General features: G+C 53.2%; 1 protein-coding gene across 2 annotated transcripts; it reads left to right on the top strand.

Annotated features, from left to right (window-relative positions):
* Positions 1–222: 222 nt before the first annotated feature.
* On the top strand, positions 223–7,685 carry GAL3ST3 (galactose-3-O-sulfotransferase 3). Of its 2 annotated transcripts, XM_081154386.1 has the most exons (3): positions 223–401; positions 3,701–3,937; positions 5,991–7,685. In XM_081154386.1, the coding sequence occupies exons 2-3, from the start codon at positions 3,813–3,815 to the stop codon at positions 7,162–7,164; spliced, it is 1,299 nt and encodes a 432-aa protein (XP_081010512.1). In that variant the 5' UTR covers positions 223–401; positions 3,701–3,812; the 3' UTR covers positions 7,165–7,685. The 2 variants fall into 2 exon arrangements, with proteins under 2 accessions (XP_081010512.1, XP_081010513.1); XM_081154387.1 differs by lacking the exons at positions 223–401; positions 3,701–3,937 and adding an exon at positions 4,143–4,355 and having other exon boundaries at positions 5,991–7,679.
* The last annotated feature ends 6,506 nt before the right edge of the window (positions 7,686–14,191 follow it).

Genomic DNA, 14,191 nt, shown 5'->3' with positions numbered 1-14,191 from the left:
CGGACTCGGCAAGGCTGCCGGGAGGGGGGATGCCCGCATCCGAGGATGCCACCCAGAGAATGTTCATCTGGCAGCCTCGGAGGCAGGGCTGCCCCCTCCCCTCCCCTCCCTCTCCCCCTCCCCTCCCTCTCCCCCTCCCCTCCCTCTCCCCCTCCCCTGCGCCGCCGCTGGGCCCCCGCCCCCGCCCCGCCTCCAGTATGTGATGGGGGGCGGGCAGCGGGCAGAGCCGAGAGCGGAGAAACCCAGCGGCCGCCGCCACCTGATCCCATCGAGGCGCCGAGGCGAGCGGCGGGCACGGGGTGCGCAGGGCCCCGGCGCCCTCGGACCCGGGGAGGACTCCAGGAGAAGGGTCGGGAGGGAGCGGCGACCACCCGCCCCCGGGCCCGCGGCAAGGCTCGCGCGTGAGTACTGCAGCAGCCAACCTGGGGATGGGAGGCGGGGGGACCAGTCCAGCACCGGGCGAAGGCTGGGAGGGAGGACGTCCTGGGGGCCCGGGGCCCGGAGAGCGCAGAGGGGGCGCCCTGCCTCCTGGGGAGCGGGAGAGCACCGGGTGAGGGGGCGAATCTGGCCTGTCCCCTGTGGCAAGCAGATCCCGGTGACAGATCCCTGGGGGAGGAGGGGGGAGCCGGGAACGATGGAGAGAGGCGGGGAGGGGAATTCAGAGGCAGGGATGGCGTTGGGGTGGGTGGTAGGGAAGGGGGGCTGAAGGGACCCGGTGCAGGCTGCGGAAAAGGGACTGCCGGAGGGAGGTGGACGATACTTGATCTCCTGGGACACTAATTTGCAGCCTCCTCAGCCTCTGGCCTCTTCCCCTCTAGGGCCCTGGGCAGTTCCCCTGTTCACTGGACTGTGCCACCCTCAAGGAAGGATGGAGCCTCCCGGTCAGCCAGGGGTCAGGTCGTCAGGTCGGGTGTCCAGGCCCGGGCACCCTCCCCTTCTAAATGCACCAGTGTTAGCCCTAGAGCTTGGAGGGGAGAGAAGCGGGCTCATTTGCGAGTGGGTGGGCGTCCAGGCCAGTTTGCAGAGCTCTGGCTAGCTATTCCATTTCTTCTTTGGTTCCCTGGAGAAGGGAAAGCAATTTGCTAAACTGGGCAGCAGCCTGAGGTAGATTGTCCTGACTATAATTAGCACTATTCTGATGAGGCTGGGCACACTGACCTGTCTGGGATAGCTGAGGGAAACTCTCCATGGAGAACACACAGGGGAAGCTGGGAAATAGTTTGAAGCATATGAGGGGCCTGGCCCCAGCAAATCCACCCCACACCAGCCTGGATACCAGAGACAAACTCAGCCCCTCCCGGGGGCCAGTACCCTGACTCCATCTCCAAAAGAGGCACCAAGAAGTGAACTTGCCAAGGAAAGGGAGGCTGCCTCCGATGTCCGAGCAGCACTCTTTTGGGACCTGGAGCATTTATCCTGGCCGAGTGCCCACCCACAGGAGACAGGGTTACTGATTTCAAACACCTAAAGGTCTGTCATGGAGAAAAATGGTCTGTGTGGTACAGGAGGGCAGTGCTAGTTACCATGCAGGGTGGAAGGGGCCAAGCTGAGGATCCTAGCTATCCCAGGAAGAACTTCTGAACAGCCAAGGCTGCTCAGAAATGGATCAGGCTGTATCTGAAGGTGAAGAGTATCCTGTTATTGATGGGGACCAAGCAGAAACTGATGCCTGGGGAATTCTTGTGCTAAAGATGCCCTGTTCCAAGTGAGCCTCACACTGGGGTCTGGCTGGCTGGCTCCCTGGGGCTAAGGGGGATGGGATGGAGGGGGCCACCAAGCAGCCCATTGTCCTTCTCTGTGTAGCCCGGTTGAAGCATCTCCCAGGGAAAATTCCACTGTAGCTCCCTCCAGGCTTGGCATCTTTGGTCCATCCAGAGTCCTCTGAAAAATAAGGTGGTTCCAGCTAGTTTAACAAAGATGGGATAGGTTGGCCCCCCACTTTGCCCTTTTGGGAAACTCCTGTCTGGCCACCAAGTCCTTTAGGTAGGATAAATGACAAAGGGAAAAAGGCCTGCATCCCAAGAGAGCCACTAGCTGACTTCCTCCTGAAGGCTGGCCACACAGGCAGAGCCAGCCCTCCTCTGCCTGGGGTGGGGGCAGGGGAGGTATTGGACTTTCTCTGCTGTCCTTGGTTGTCCTCTGTGGTTGGACCCTTCACTCCAGGCAGATTAAGTCTGTCTGTAAGCTGGTGGAGGGGCCTGGAGAGGAAGGAAAGGCATAACCAGAACATCTTTCCACCCAAACAGGTTTAAGTGTAATCCAGGATTCATTGGGGTGGGGGGAAGAGGAGGAATTGGAAGCCAAGCCCAGGGTCCCCAGGGAAGGTGATGGTCAAGAGTTTTCATATTACTTCACCCTGCCTGGGACCCAGGTATCCCACATGTGCACATGCCCACAAGGTTCCAGGTTCCCCCTCCCTTTTGGAGAGGGGGGTATATGAAGCAGAAGCTGAACCAGAACCTGGAGACTGAGGCCCCTGGGGTAGAGACCCCACAGTAGCAAGAGGGCAGGCATTGCTACTGAAGCTGACTTTCCACTGGAGTTGCCAAGGGCTGCTCTGCCCTTGAGCCAAGAACTTCATGTGTGGGGACAGGTGACTGACTGGACACCAGGCCTTCTGCTTCTTACAGCTGTCATTCACCTAGGATGCAGGCCCACCTTCTCCAGGAGACTCTCAACAGGGCAACAAGCAGGAACCCCTCTGCATTCCCCACACCCCTGCCCCACTCCCAGGCTGCCATCCCAGCCTTGGCCAGGCACCTGTCTCTCCCTGTAGAGTAAGCTGATGGGGTGGCCAGGGTTTCAGGTGTCTGGTGATGGAATCCAGATAGAGTTCCAGGATTTCAAGTCCTTCCTTTCTCTCCCTCATAGATTTATTGGTCTTGGGCCCACAGAGCAGGAGCCCAGGTAGGAGGGCTCAGGGCTCAGAAGCGTGCGGAAGTGCCAGAGTCCAGGGCAGGCTGGGAAAATCAGTTCTCTGCGGAAGCAGCACGCCTGTCTAAGGGGATAGGCTCCGGAGCCAGAAAGAGCTACTGACCCCAGATTCTGCTAAGACAAGCTATGTGACCCAGACAAGGGGCATCATATTTTAGAGCCTGTTTCCTTGTCTGTAAAGTGGGACTAATACCTGTTAGGGTTGAGGTGATTAAACAGGATTAAATATACAATAGTATAGTACAAATAGTAAGCCTCCAGTATTGACCCTCTCCCTATGTCAGACACTTGAGAAGGTGAAGGCTTGGTCAGCGTTTCTGAGGGGCTCAGTTTCTGGGGCATCAAAACCAACCCTTGGCTGAAGCCATCAGGTAAGGAGTCCTAGAGGAGGGGAAACCTGGAGTTGAGACTTCTGTGCTCTGAGCCAACCCTTGGTGCTAAGGCAAGTCTACTGGGGAGACAGATACAAACAGCTGTGGGACAAAGACGAATTAGGGGCAGGTAGAGAAGCAGATACGGGGCTTAAGGAAGGGAGTGGCTATAGCCTGAAGGGCTGGCCACACCCCAGAGCCTGTAATTCCACCCAAGACTAAGTTATCTGGAGCAGTGTGGAGATAGGGTCTGGGTGACGGGAGGTAGGAATCTGATCTTCCCTGGCCTCTCTGCTCACCCCACTCTTGGGAGCTCTCCCTTGCAGCAGTCTGCTGGGGCTCAGAGCCCATCTCCTCTGCCCGCTACAAACCTGTTTGCCTCCTTCTCCTGCCAGGCCTCTCAGGAACACTGGCCCTGCTACCAGAGCCCCAGGAGCCCCCATGAGTGCCAGCAGCGGGTGTCCTGGATAGTGAGACCCTGGCCAGTCCAGGGGCGGGGACCCCATCATGCCACCCATTCTCCAGCGCCTGCAGCAGGCCACCAAGATGATGAGCCGCAGGAAAATCCTGCTGTTGGTGCTAGGATGCAGTACCCTCAGCCTCCTCATCCACCAGGGTGCACAGCTCAGCTGGTAAGGGGCTGGGGCCTGGGGGGGGGGCCTGGGTGAGGGGCGGGGCCCAGGGGAGTTGCCGTCTCAGGCTGCCAGCCACCTGGTTGGCACCAGGACTGGGAGTGCTGCTTCCCATTCCTTGCACCTGCCAGAAGAGTCTGTCTTCTGCTGGACTTTGTTCCTTCCCTCTATCCTGAAAGTGTTTTCCATACATCTCTTCAGATCCACACAACTTCCTGGGGCAGGGACTGATCTTCATTGAAATTGGAGTGATTTGCTCAAAGCCATAGAGTTAGTCAGTGACTAAGCTGGGACTCTAATCCAGCCCAAGCCTTCGAATGTCATCAGAGGACTGCAAACAATTCACCACTTCTGTTGTGCTGGGCAAGTCCTCTCACTCCTCTGAGCCCGTTTCCTCATCTGTAAAATAGAAATGATGGTATGTGTGACCCAGCTAGTCACCCTGACACAGGATACCATGTGACGACTAATAGGAGCCCTGACCCTAACTCCTGGCTCACGTGTGAACCCAACAAATCCCTGAACCCCTCAGGGCCTCAACTTCCCCATTTCCTACATGGTCTGCCCAGGAGAATGGTGTGAGTGGGCCCAATCCCCATTGCGAGGTGATTTGCTGGTCTTTAAAAGGGCATCTTCATAGACATTGTCCTGAATCTAAATCATCCACAGATAGGAAGTCTCAATGGTGTTCTCAGAGCTGCTTAGAGTTGCCCTCGTTACATTATGATTAGGATGGTGGAAAAGAAACAGGAGAGTGACTCAAAGTCTAAAAAGATCTTACAGGTCATCTGTACTCCCAAACACCCTGATTCAGAAGCAAGGACATAGAAATCAAAGCTTCATGAAGACTAGGATTGTTACCTGTTTTTTATACTATCATATTTCTTGAGCCTAGAACAGTGCCTGGCACATAAGAGATGCTCAAAAAATATTGGCTGAGCCCTGGCCAGTGTGGCCCTGTTGGGTGCCATCCCATACACGGAGAAGGTGTTGGTTCAATTCCCAGTCAGGGCACATGACCAGGTTTGAGGCTCCATTCCCAGTAGGGGGCGCGCAGGAGGCAGCCAATCTATGTTGTGCTGTCACATCAATGTTTCTCTTCTCCCTTCCACTCTCTCTAAAAATCAATAAACTGATCTTTTAAAAAAATTGGCTGAATGAATGAAGCTCCAGAGGTCTTAGCAGAATCATGACAAGTGGGCTGCCTCAAAGCCCATGCCACTCACCCACAAGGTGAGGAGCCAGTGAAAAGGTAAAAAATGAAAATGAAAGGAAGAGGGTTTGATGACTTTATCTGGGTTGCCAGACTCATGTAAATTATTTTTCTCCTGGTGCTCAGTTTCTACATCTGTAGAGAGGAACTTCTCAGTGATGTCCAAAGGCCATTGCCCCTCTATTAGTTATGTTTCTGTGAAACCAAATTACCTCAAAGCTTAGCAGCTGGGCACATCAAACATTTATCATCTCACTTCTGTGGGTCTGCAATACAGGTGGGGCTTAGCTGGGTACCTCTGGCTCAAGGTCTGGAATGGGGTTGCAGTCTTGTCCGAAGGTCTGATTGGAAGGGCTCCCTTTCCAAGCTCACTCATGTGGTTGTTGGCAGACTTCAGTTCCTCAAGCCGGGCGATGGACTGAAGGCCCATTTCCTTGGGAACTGTTGCCATGTAGTGCCTCCCCATAGGGTGGCTCACAGGATGGCAGCTTCTTCCCCCTGCATGAGTTGTCCTAGAGAAAGACACCGAGATAGAAGCCATAGCCTTTACATAATATAATGTCACAAGTGACATCATTTCTGCCCTATTCTGTGCCTTAGACTGAGGCATCAATAAGTCCCGCCCATTCTCAAGGGGAAAGAAATACACAAGAGCATGAATACCAGGAGGCCAGCAGGGATCACGCGGGTCATCTTAGAGGCCGCCTGCGACACCCTTCTACTGCTCCGTGGGTAAAGCCCAAAATGGGCCTCTCTGTAGCCCACCCACCATCCTTGGGAAGGGGCTGGGGTCACACCCTCTCACACCCTCCTCCCTGCACCCCTCCCTGGACCCTGCAGGTACCCCAAGCTGTTCCCTCTGAGCTGCCCGCCGCTGCAGGACTCGCCGCCGCGCCCCAAGCACATGACCGTGGCCTTCCTGAAGACGCATAAGACCGCGAGCACGACGGTGCAGAACATCCTGTTCCGCTTCGCCGAGCGCCACAACCTGACGGTGGCCCTGCCGCACCCGAGCTGCGAGCACCAGTTCTGCTACCCGCGCAACTTCTCGGCGCACTTCGTGCACCCGGCCACGCGGCCGCCGCACGTGCTGGCCAGCCACCTGCGCTTCGACCGCGCGGAGCTGGAGCGCCTCATGCCGCCGGGCACCGTCTACGTCACCATCCTGCGCGAGCCCGCGGCCATGTTCGAGTCCCTCTTCAGCTACTACAACCAGTACTGCCCCGCCTTCCGGCGCGTGCCCAACGCGTCGCTCGAGGCCTTCCTGCGCGCTCCCGAGGCCTACTACCGCGCGGGCGAGCACTTCGCCATGTTCGCGCACAACACGCTCACCTACGACCTGGGCGGCGACAACGAGCGCAGCCCGCGCCGCGACGGCGCCTACCTGGCGGGCCTCATCCGCCAGGTGGAGGAGGTCTTCTCGCTCGTCATGATCGCCGAGTACTTCGACGAGTCGCTCGTGCTGCTGCGGCGCCTGCTGGCCTGGGACCTGGACGACGTGCTCTACGCCAAGCTGAACGCGCGCGCCGCCAGCTCGCGCCTGGCCACCATCCCCGCGGCGCTGGCGCGGGCCGCGCGCGCCTGGAACGCGCTCGACGCCGGCCTCTACGACCACTTCAACGCCACCTTCTGGCGCCGCGTGGCGCGGGCCGGCCGCGCGTGCGTGGAGCGCGAGGCGCGGGAGCTGCGCGAGGCCCGCGAGCGCCTGCTGCGCCGCTGCTTCGGCGACGAGCCAGTGCTGCGGCCCGCGGCGCAGATCCGCACCAAGCAGCTGCAGCCGTGGCAGCCCAGCCGCAAGGTGGACATCATGGGCTACGACCTGCCCAGCGGGGACGCCGGCCCGGCCACTGAGGCCTGCCTCAAGCTGGCCATGCCCGAGGTACAGTACTCCAACTACCTGCTGCGCAAGCAGAAGCGCCGGATCGGTGTGCGGGCCCGGCCCGAACCGGTCCTGGACAACCCCCCGCCGCCTCGGCCCATCCGGGCACTGCCCCGTGGACCCCAGGGCTACTGAGCTCCGGGAGTCTGGCCTGGGCGTCAGCCCTTGGGGCTACCTCCAGGTCCTGCCTCATCAAGACCCCTACTTCCAAGGGACTTAAGCCCCACGCCGTACTTGGGGGTGCATCACCCTATCTGAGCCCGCCTACCTAGGTTGGGTTGAGCCCCGCCTTCCAGGAGGGTGCTGATAGGCCCGATCGAGCCCCGGGCCATCCCCTCCCCCTTCCTAACTGGGTTGTGACTTTTACTGGAGGTTTGAGGCCTATCCAGGACTCTCCTGCCTTTTTCTGGGGTTTGAACCCTCCACCCGTCTTTTCCAAGCGGATGAGCCCAGGCCGCAGAGAGTTCTGCCTGCCAGCCTCCCAGAGCTCTTGCTCTTCCTCACGGGGGTCAGAGGTCCCCACACCATCTGTCTTCCAGGTTCCACCCTCACCACAGACCTAAGCTGCTCCCAGACTCCCAGAACCAAGAGTTCTTGGGTTGGGCTTTTAATTTGTTTGGTTTTTCTTTTTTTAATAAAATATCTTTAAAATGTGCAGATTATATGTCAGTCATTGAAAGCCAGATTCCCCACCTTTGATGAGGGAGATGCCCAAGAATAGCTGTGGTCACCGGGAGGATCAGGACCCAGCCTCAATCAAGTTCCTCCACTGCTCTTTCCAGCTGCTCGCTCTTGACTGACTGAGCCACCTCAGCCCCACTCATTTCCTTTGAGAAAATCTAAATCATTTTTATTCATTTCAGCAACATTTATTGAGCATCAACTCTGTAATGGGGACACAGGTGAACATGGCAGCTAGAGCCTTTCTCCTCATGGAGCTCATGGGAGACATTGAAACTGGAGCAGAGGAAAACAGAAAGGAAGGACTGCAGGGGGTTGGAACAGAGCAGCAGCTCCTCCGGCAGAGCTGAGGTCAGGAGGGTCATTCCAGGTAAGGAGGTGCTGAACTCAGAATTTTACCTCCCTTTTTTGACTCACTGTCCTTCCTTCCCACAGTGAGGATCATTCCCTGCCACTAATGTCCTTTAGCACAGCAAGGCATCCAGCACCTTCAAATGAAACCTTTCTTAAAACTAGCAGAGAATCAGGAATTTTTTTCTGTTACTTCCTTTTTTTCTTTACATTGTACAGCTACATTGACATATCTGGACGAGTGCACATAGCTAACGTGGGCTGCTATGTGCCAGCCACTGGTTAAGGGATTTATATGTATTAAGAGATAGGTACCATTTTCTGGGTGAGGGAACTGAGACTTAGAGAAGCTATGTGACACTCAGGGTCACGCAGCTAGAAGGTAGCCACTAGAATTTGATCCGAGTGTGTAACTTCAGAGCCTGTGCTCCTAAGTGCTACCACAGGGCCATCTGAATAAGATTCACATGTCCAGGGCTAGGCGGATACCCAGGGCCTTCCCCCAAACGAATGTCAAGCGAAGAAACCAGGATACTGCTAGCAGCTCCTCTTTATTTTTCACAGAGACAGTCACTGACCTGTTGGGCAATGGAGATTGCAGTGGTTGGCCAACAGGTTGTATGACATGCCCAGGGCCGAGTCCACAGGAGAAAGGCCTTTAATAAAGTAAATGCTGCTGGGAGAAGGCACATTAATGAGAGCGATGAAACTAGTTAATATTCATTGAGTGCTTGCTACGTGCTGTGAGCTTTTCTCTGTGCTTTATGTATTATAATTTACTTGATTTTTACAGCAACCTGGTGAGATGGGTGTTATTCTTGTGCCTCTTCCACAGAAAGGGAAACTGAAATACAAAAAAGGTGACATGCCCAGGCTCACCCAGCTGGGAGAAGCTGAGCTAGGACAGAAACCAGAGTGCTTGGGCTCCCAAGCCCCGGTTTCCAGCACTGGAATACATTGTTGCACCGACTCACACACCCAGCAACCCCTGTGGCCTCATTATTAAAAAGCCTTCTTAGATAAGCCCCCTGAGAGCGGGAGGAAGGGCAGAGGTAAGGAAGGCAGGGCATGGAGAGAGCAAGCTGGTGATCTGCCAACACAATTGGGCAGCTTCCCAGGAGGTGCTAGTGGAGTGCGAAGGGGACTAGGGGGCGGGAGCACTGGAGGAGAAGGGGCTGGCTGTCCAGACATGGGGATGGAGGGGAAAAGGGATGCGATGGGGGGAGGTGAGCGTGGCAGCCCCTCTCTCAATCAGACTTGAGATTAGCTCCTGTAAACCAGTAGGACTGCGGGAAACCGAGGACCCCAGGCAGCCAGCCATCTCCTCCCCAAGAGTTCCCTGGCATGCTCCAGTAGGCAAAGGACAGGACAGGAACAGCCTCCTCCACCCCCACCCCAATCTCATGAGGTTTTCACAAAACTGTCAGGGCACGGGAGTCAGAGCCTAATACCCCATTACAAGTGGGAAGACTGAGTTCCAGAGAGGAGATGTGGCTTCCAGAGGTGGCCTAGAGTAGGCCAGAGACAGAAGTGAGGACACTCCCATGAACTGGAGCCACAGAGGCAAGATCCTGAGTCCTCTATCCCAACTGTGTCTCCAGCCCAGAGCTCCCTCCCTGGTGTTCCCCAGACTCATCAAATGTACTAAGTTCAAAACCAAACATCTCATCTTCTGCCCAAACCAGCTGGTCGAGGGCTCTCAGTTTCAGGGACTGGCACCCCCATTCAAACAGATACTCAAGCCGCAATTCTTGGTGTCTCTTCAATGTCTCCCTCACCCTTTCCCTGGCACCACCTACCTGTCGCCATATCCTGTACATTCTGACTCCTGAATAACTGGCATCTACTACCTCTCCCCACAACATTTGCCTTAGTCAAATCATCAGAGTTTCTCTACTGGTTACATCAACAGCCTCCTAACTGACCTACCTGACTCAGGCTCCTGCAGCAAATGCAATCTCCTCTCCATGTACAGAGTGACCTTGAAGCCATCTGAGCCTATCACTCCTTTGTTTGAAACACCACTCTCCCTTACCAGGCCCACAGGGCCCAGTCTAGCCTGACCCCCCAGAAACCTTTCAGCTATACCTTCCATTGTCCCCCAGCCCCCATCGGTTCCAGCCACACTGTACTATGCACCATTCTCTTGAAAGCTGAATTTTACCAGCTCATTGTTGAACACAAATTATATGAAAAATTAAAAGTTACATTATTAAATTAAATTATATACTTGCCATTAAATTAATTATATTAATAGCAAAGGTAGTAAGTACAATTCATTAACTTTCTAATTAGTTCACTAGATTTTACTATTTTTTTTTTTTTTAACATATTTTTATTGATTTCACAGAGGAAGGGAGAGGGAGAGAGAGAAACATCAGTGATGAGTCATTGATCGGCTGCCTTCTGCACGCCCCCTGCTGGGGATGGAGCCTGCACCCCCGGCATGTGCCCTTACCCAGAATTGAACCACAGTCTCCTGGACCATAGGTTGATGCTCAACCACTGAGCCACACAGGCTGGGTGATTTTACAATTACTTATGCTCTTAAGGGTATCTGTAACTATTGTATGTGTCTGGTAGAAATCCTATAGAATTGTGTGCTACTTAGGCACATTTCATCCACTGTTCAGTGACCTTCCATTGGTAGCATGAAATCAGCCACGGTGGGAGTAGTTATACTACAAATCAACAAACACTATAAATCAGAGATTGGTTTATTGTTTTGTTGTTCATGTAGACGAGGGATTTACAAACTGCAAGCCAAATCTGACCCTCCACTTGTTTTTGCAAATAAAGATTTATTGGAACACAGCCACACTCATTCATATGCTTATTGTTCTGAGACATTTTACACAACAATAGCAGAGTTGAGCAGTTGCTGTGGAGACTGTATGGCCCCCAGAGCCGAAAACATTTAGTACTAAAACATTTGGCCCTTCATGAGAAAAGTTTGTTACTCATTAACAAAACCAAAAATATTCCCCGGCTGGTGTGGCTCAGTGGTTGGGCATCGACCTATAATGCAGGAGACCATGGTTTGATTCCCCGTCAGGCCACATACCTGGGTTTTGGGCTTGATCCCTAGTAGGGGACATGTAGAAGCCGCCAATCGATGACTCTCATCATTGATGTTTCTCTCTCTTCCTTACTCTCTCTGAAATCAACAAAAACATATTTTAAAAAATATGTGTGTGTGTGTGTGTATAAAAAATCAACCAACACATCAGAACTACACATGGAAAGATGGGTGCTAAACACCAGCATATCACTGCCTGAAGGTGCCGGGCCCATTCACACCTCCATTCTTTGCCCACAATGCTTTTATTCTTCTGCGCCACCTGGAGAGTTCCTACCCATCCCTCAAAACCCAATTCAAATGTCCCTTTTCCCATGCTGCCTGTACCAGTTAGCTATGGGCTGTGTAACAAACTGCCCCAAAACATAATGGCTTTAAAAAACTTACTGTTTCTCACTAGATTATAGTTCATCTTGGTGGTTCCACTGATCTGGACTGAGCTTGATTGATCTCTCTCTGCTGAGCTCACTCATGGTACTTGATCAGCTGGCAGGGTGGTTGGGGGCTGGCTAGTCTAAGACAGCCTCAGCAAGATGACTTGGCTGTGCTCAATATGGTCTCTTATTTTTAGCAGATAAGCCTGGGCTTGTTCTCATTGGCCAAGTGTGTGTCCCAAGAGAGCAAGGGAAAACGGGCAGGTTCTCTCCAGTCTTTCAAGAGACACCCCATCACTTCTGCCACTTTGATTGGCCAAAGCAAGTCACAAGCTAGTCCAGATTTGAAAAGTGGGGACATAGATTCTGCAAAGTCATGTTTCAATGGGGCATTGTGGATAAAAGGTGGGGGGAGGGCTGGGGCTATGTATATATTCACTCTGTCACATTACCTTCCCCTCTTTCCTTACAGCCACAATTCTAGGTTTCATATCTTTATCGGAGAAAATCAATATAAACCCCAGCAACTGGTGTGTGGCTGTTGAACTCATGCTTTCTCTTATATTCCCCAGAGTATAGTAAATTACACTCAGTTTGCATTTATATGGCAGGGATAACAGCACACCTTTACTGTCTTGCCCCTCGGTTCTGCCATTGTCCTGCAAACTGCAAGGTCTAGAGAGACTGTGATAGTCTTGACAACACAGAGAACACTATGCTGATACATTCAATAGATGCCATTATGCTAACTGGACTCCATGAACAGGAAACAGCAGGCATCTTAGGTGCCTCGGGCATACGTATGTCAGAGTCTGAGGTGAACCCTGTGGAAGTTCAAGGGCCTGCCACATCAGGAAAGTTTCTAGGGGACCAGACCTCTGGGAAATGTCACGTATCTTCCAATGTGAGAGACAAGATGCTGTCCCCTACACCATACACCATAAAGAAAAAGGAACAGTGTCTTGGATTTTGGAGCCAACATATAGCACCTTTGGACAGGGTACCCAATTAGCATCAAAGGCTTTTTGATTCATTTACTGAGTAACCTATAAATCTGACAGTGTTAGGTCTGGACCTAAGAAAAGGCTCTTCAGAAGTCCAGGCTATGATACAAGCTGCCCTACCACTTGGGCATTATGCCTGGTAGATCCACGTGCCTGACTTAGGTGTCAGCCAAAGATGCCATGTGGTGCCTCTGGCAAGTCCCAATAGGCGTATCATAGCTATGACCCTTGGAGTATTTTCCTTGCTAGCCTCTGCCAACAATTCTATGTTCTAAAAAGCAGCTTCTGGCTTGTTACTGGACCTTGGTAAAGACGAATGCCCGATTTACGGAATGCCAAGCCATTGTCGGACCCAGATGTTCTTCATGAACCAAGTGTTGTCTGAGCCACAGAATCATGAAATTGGATTTGCACAGTTGCCTCTCACCAGAAACCGGAGTGGTGTATGCGATGCTGGGCCCAAGCAGATCCAGAAGGCAGAAACGAACTGCACAAGCAGGTGCTAGGAGTTCCATGGTATTTGTTTCTATGGCTTCACCTCCTCTCCCTTAGCTTATACTCAGCAGCTTCAAGGGGAAGAGGGAATAAGAAAGGTCTGATTTATGGAAGGCTTTGCGCACCAAGCCAGCGCCAGCCAGAGTGGACAGCCCCATTCCAGGGGGCCCTGAAAGACTGGTGAAGGAAAGGAGAATCCTCCCAGGGAGCAGAACATTGGGCAGTACATGTGCTGTCCACTTGGTGCAGAAGGAAAAAAGGCCTGTGGTGCAGATTGATATGAATTCGTGAGCAATATCTGATGGGGCATCCATTTGCAGAGACTTGGAAAGAACACAACTGGGAGCTTGATGACATGATGGTCTAGGAGAGAGGTCTGTGGATGACTGGTTCTTTTTTTTGTTTTTGTTTTTTTAATCTTCACCTTAGGATATTTTTTCCATCACTTTATGAAGAGAGCAGAATGGGGAGAGAGAGGGGGAGAGGGGGGAGAGAGAGAGGGAGAGAGAGAGAGAGAAAGAAACATCAATGTGAGAGAAACACATTGATTGGTACGTGCCCTTGGCCAGAATCAAACCCGGAACCCTTCAGTCCGCAGGCCGACACTCGAACCACTGAGCCAAACTGGCTAGGGCATGAGGATGGCTTCTTAAAAATGCTCACAGAACAAGAAGATATTCACATGCCATGTAAATGCCTGTCAGGAGGCAGTCAGTGGAGGAGTCCTGGCTAGATAAGATGGCCCGTCCTATAGATTTGGTCAGCCTCTTCCCCAAGCAAATCGGTGCCCCTTCAGTGGACCCATGGGAAGGGCAAAGCCACTAGAGTTATCTCTGTCATAGAAGATTTCTGTGCTCTTGTCCAGCTTTGTGTTGACCTGATGGGTCGCTTTGGGCCATTCTCTTCCCTCCTCTTGACCTTGGTTCCCTAATTTTACAGTGAAGGGGTCGCACACGATGATCTTTGATTCTGAACTATAGCCCAATAGGAGGCATTTGAGAATGAGGTCTGAGAGGCAGCCTGCTCGTGACATCATAGAAGGGAGAATTCCGAGGGAAGAGCCAGGCTTTCCTGGAGGCCCGGCCACAGCTTAGGTGAGAAGGACAATCAGGCAGGGGCCCGCTGGGCCTATGTCTTGAGCTCTTCTTGTCCCAGGGTTCCCAGCATAGTCATGGATC

The sequence above is a fragment of the Miniopterus schreibersii genome, assembly GCF_964146895.1.
Source record: "Miniopterus schreibersii genome assembly, chromosome: 12".
In the NCBI taxonomy this organism is placed as follows: Eukaryota; Metazoa; Chordata; class Mammalia; order Chiroptera; family Miniopteridae; genus Miniopterus; species Miniopterus schreibersii.
Note: the sequence above shows the minus strand (reverse complement) of the source record. Positions and strands in the feature narration are given on the sequence as shown.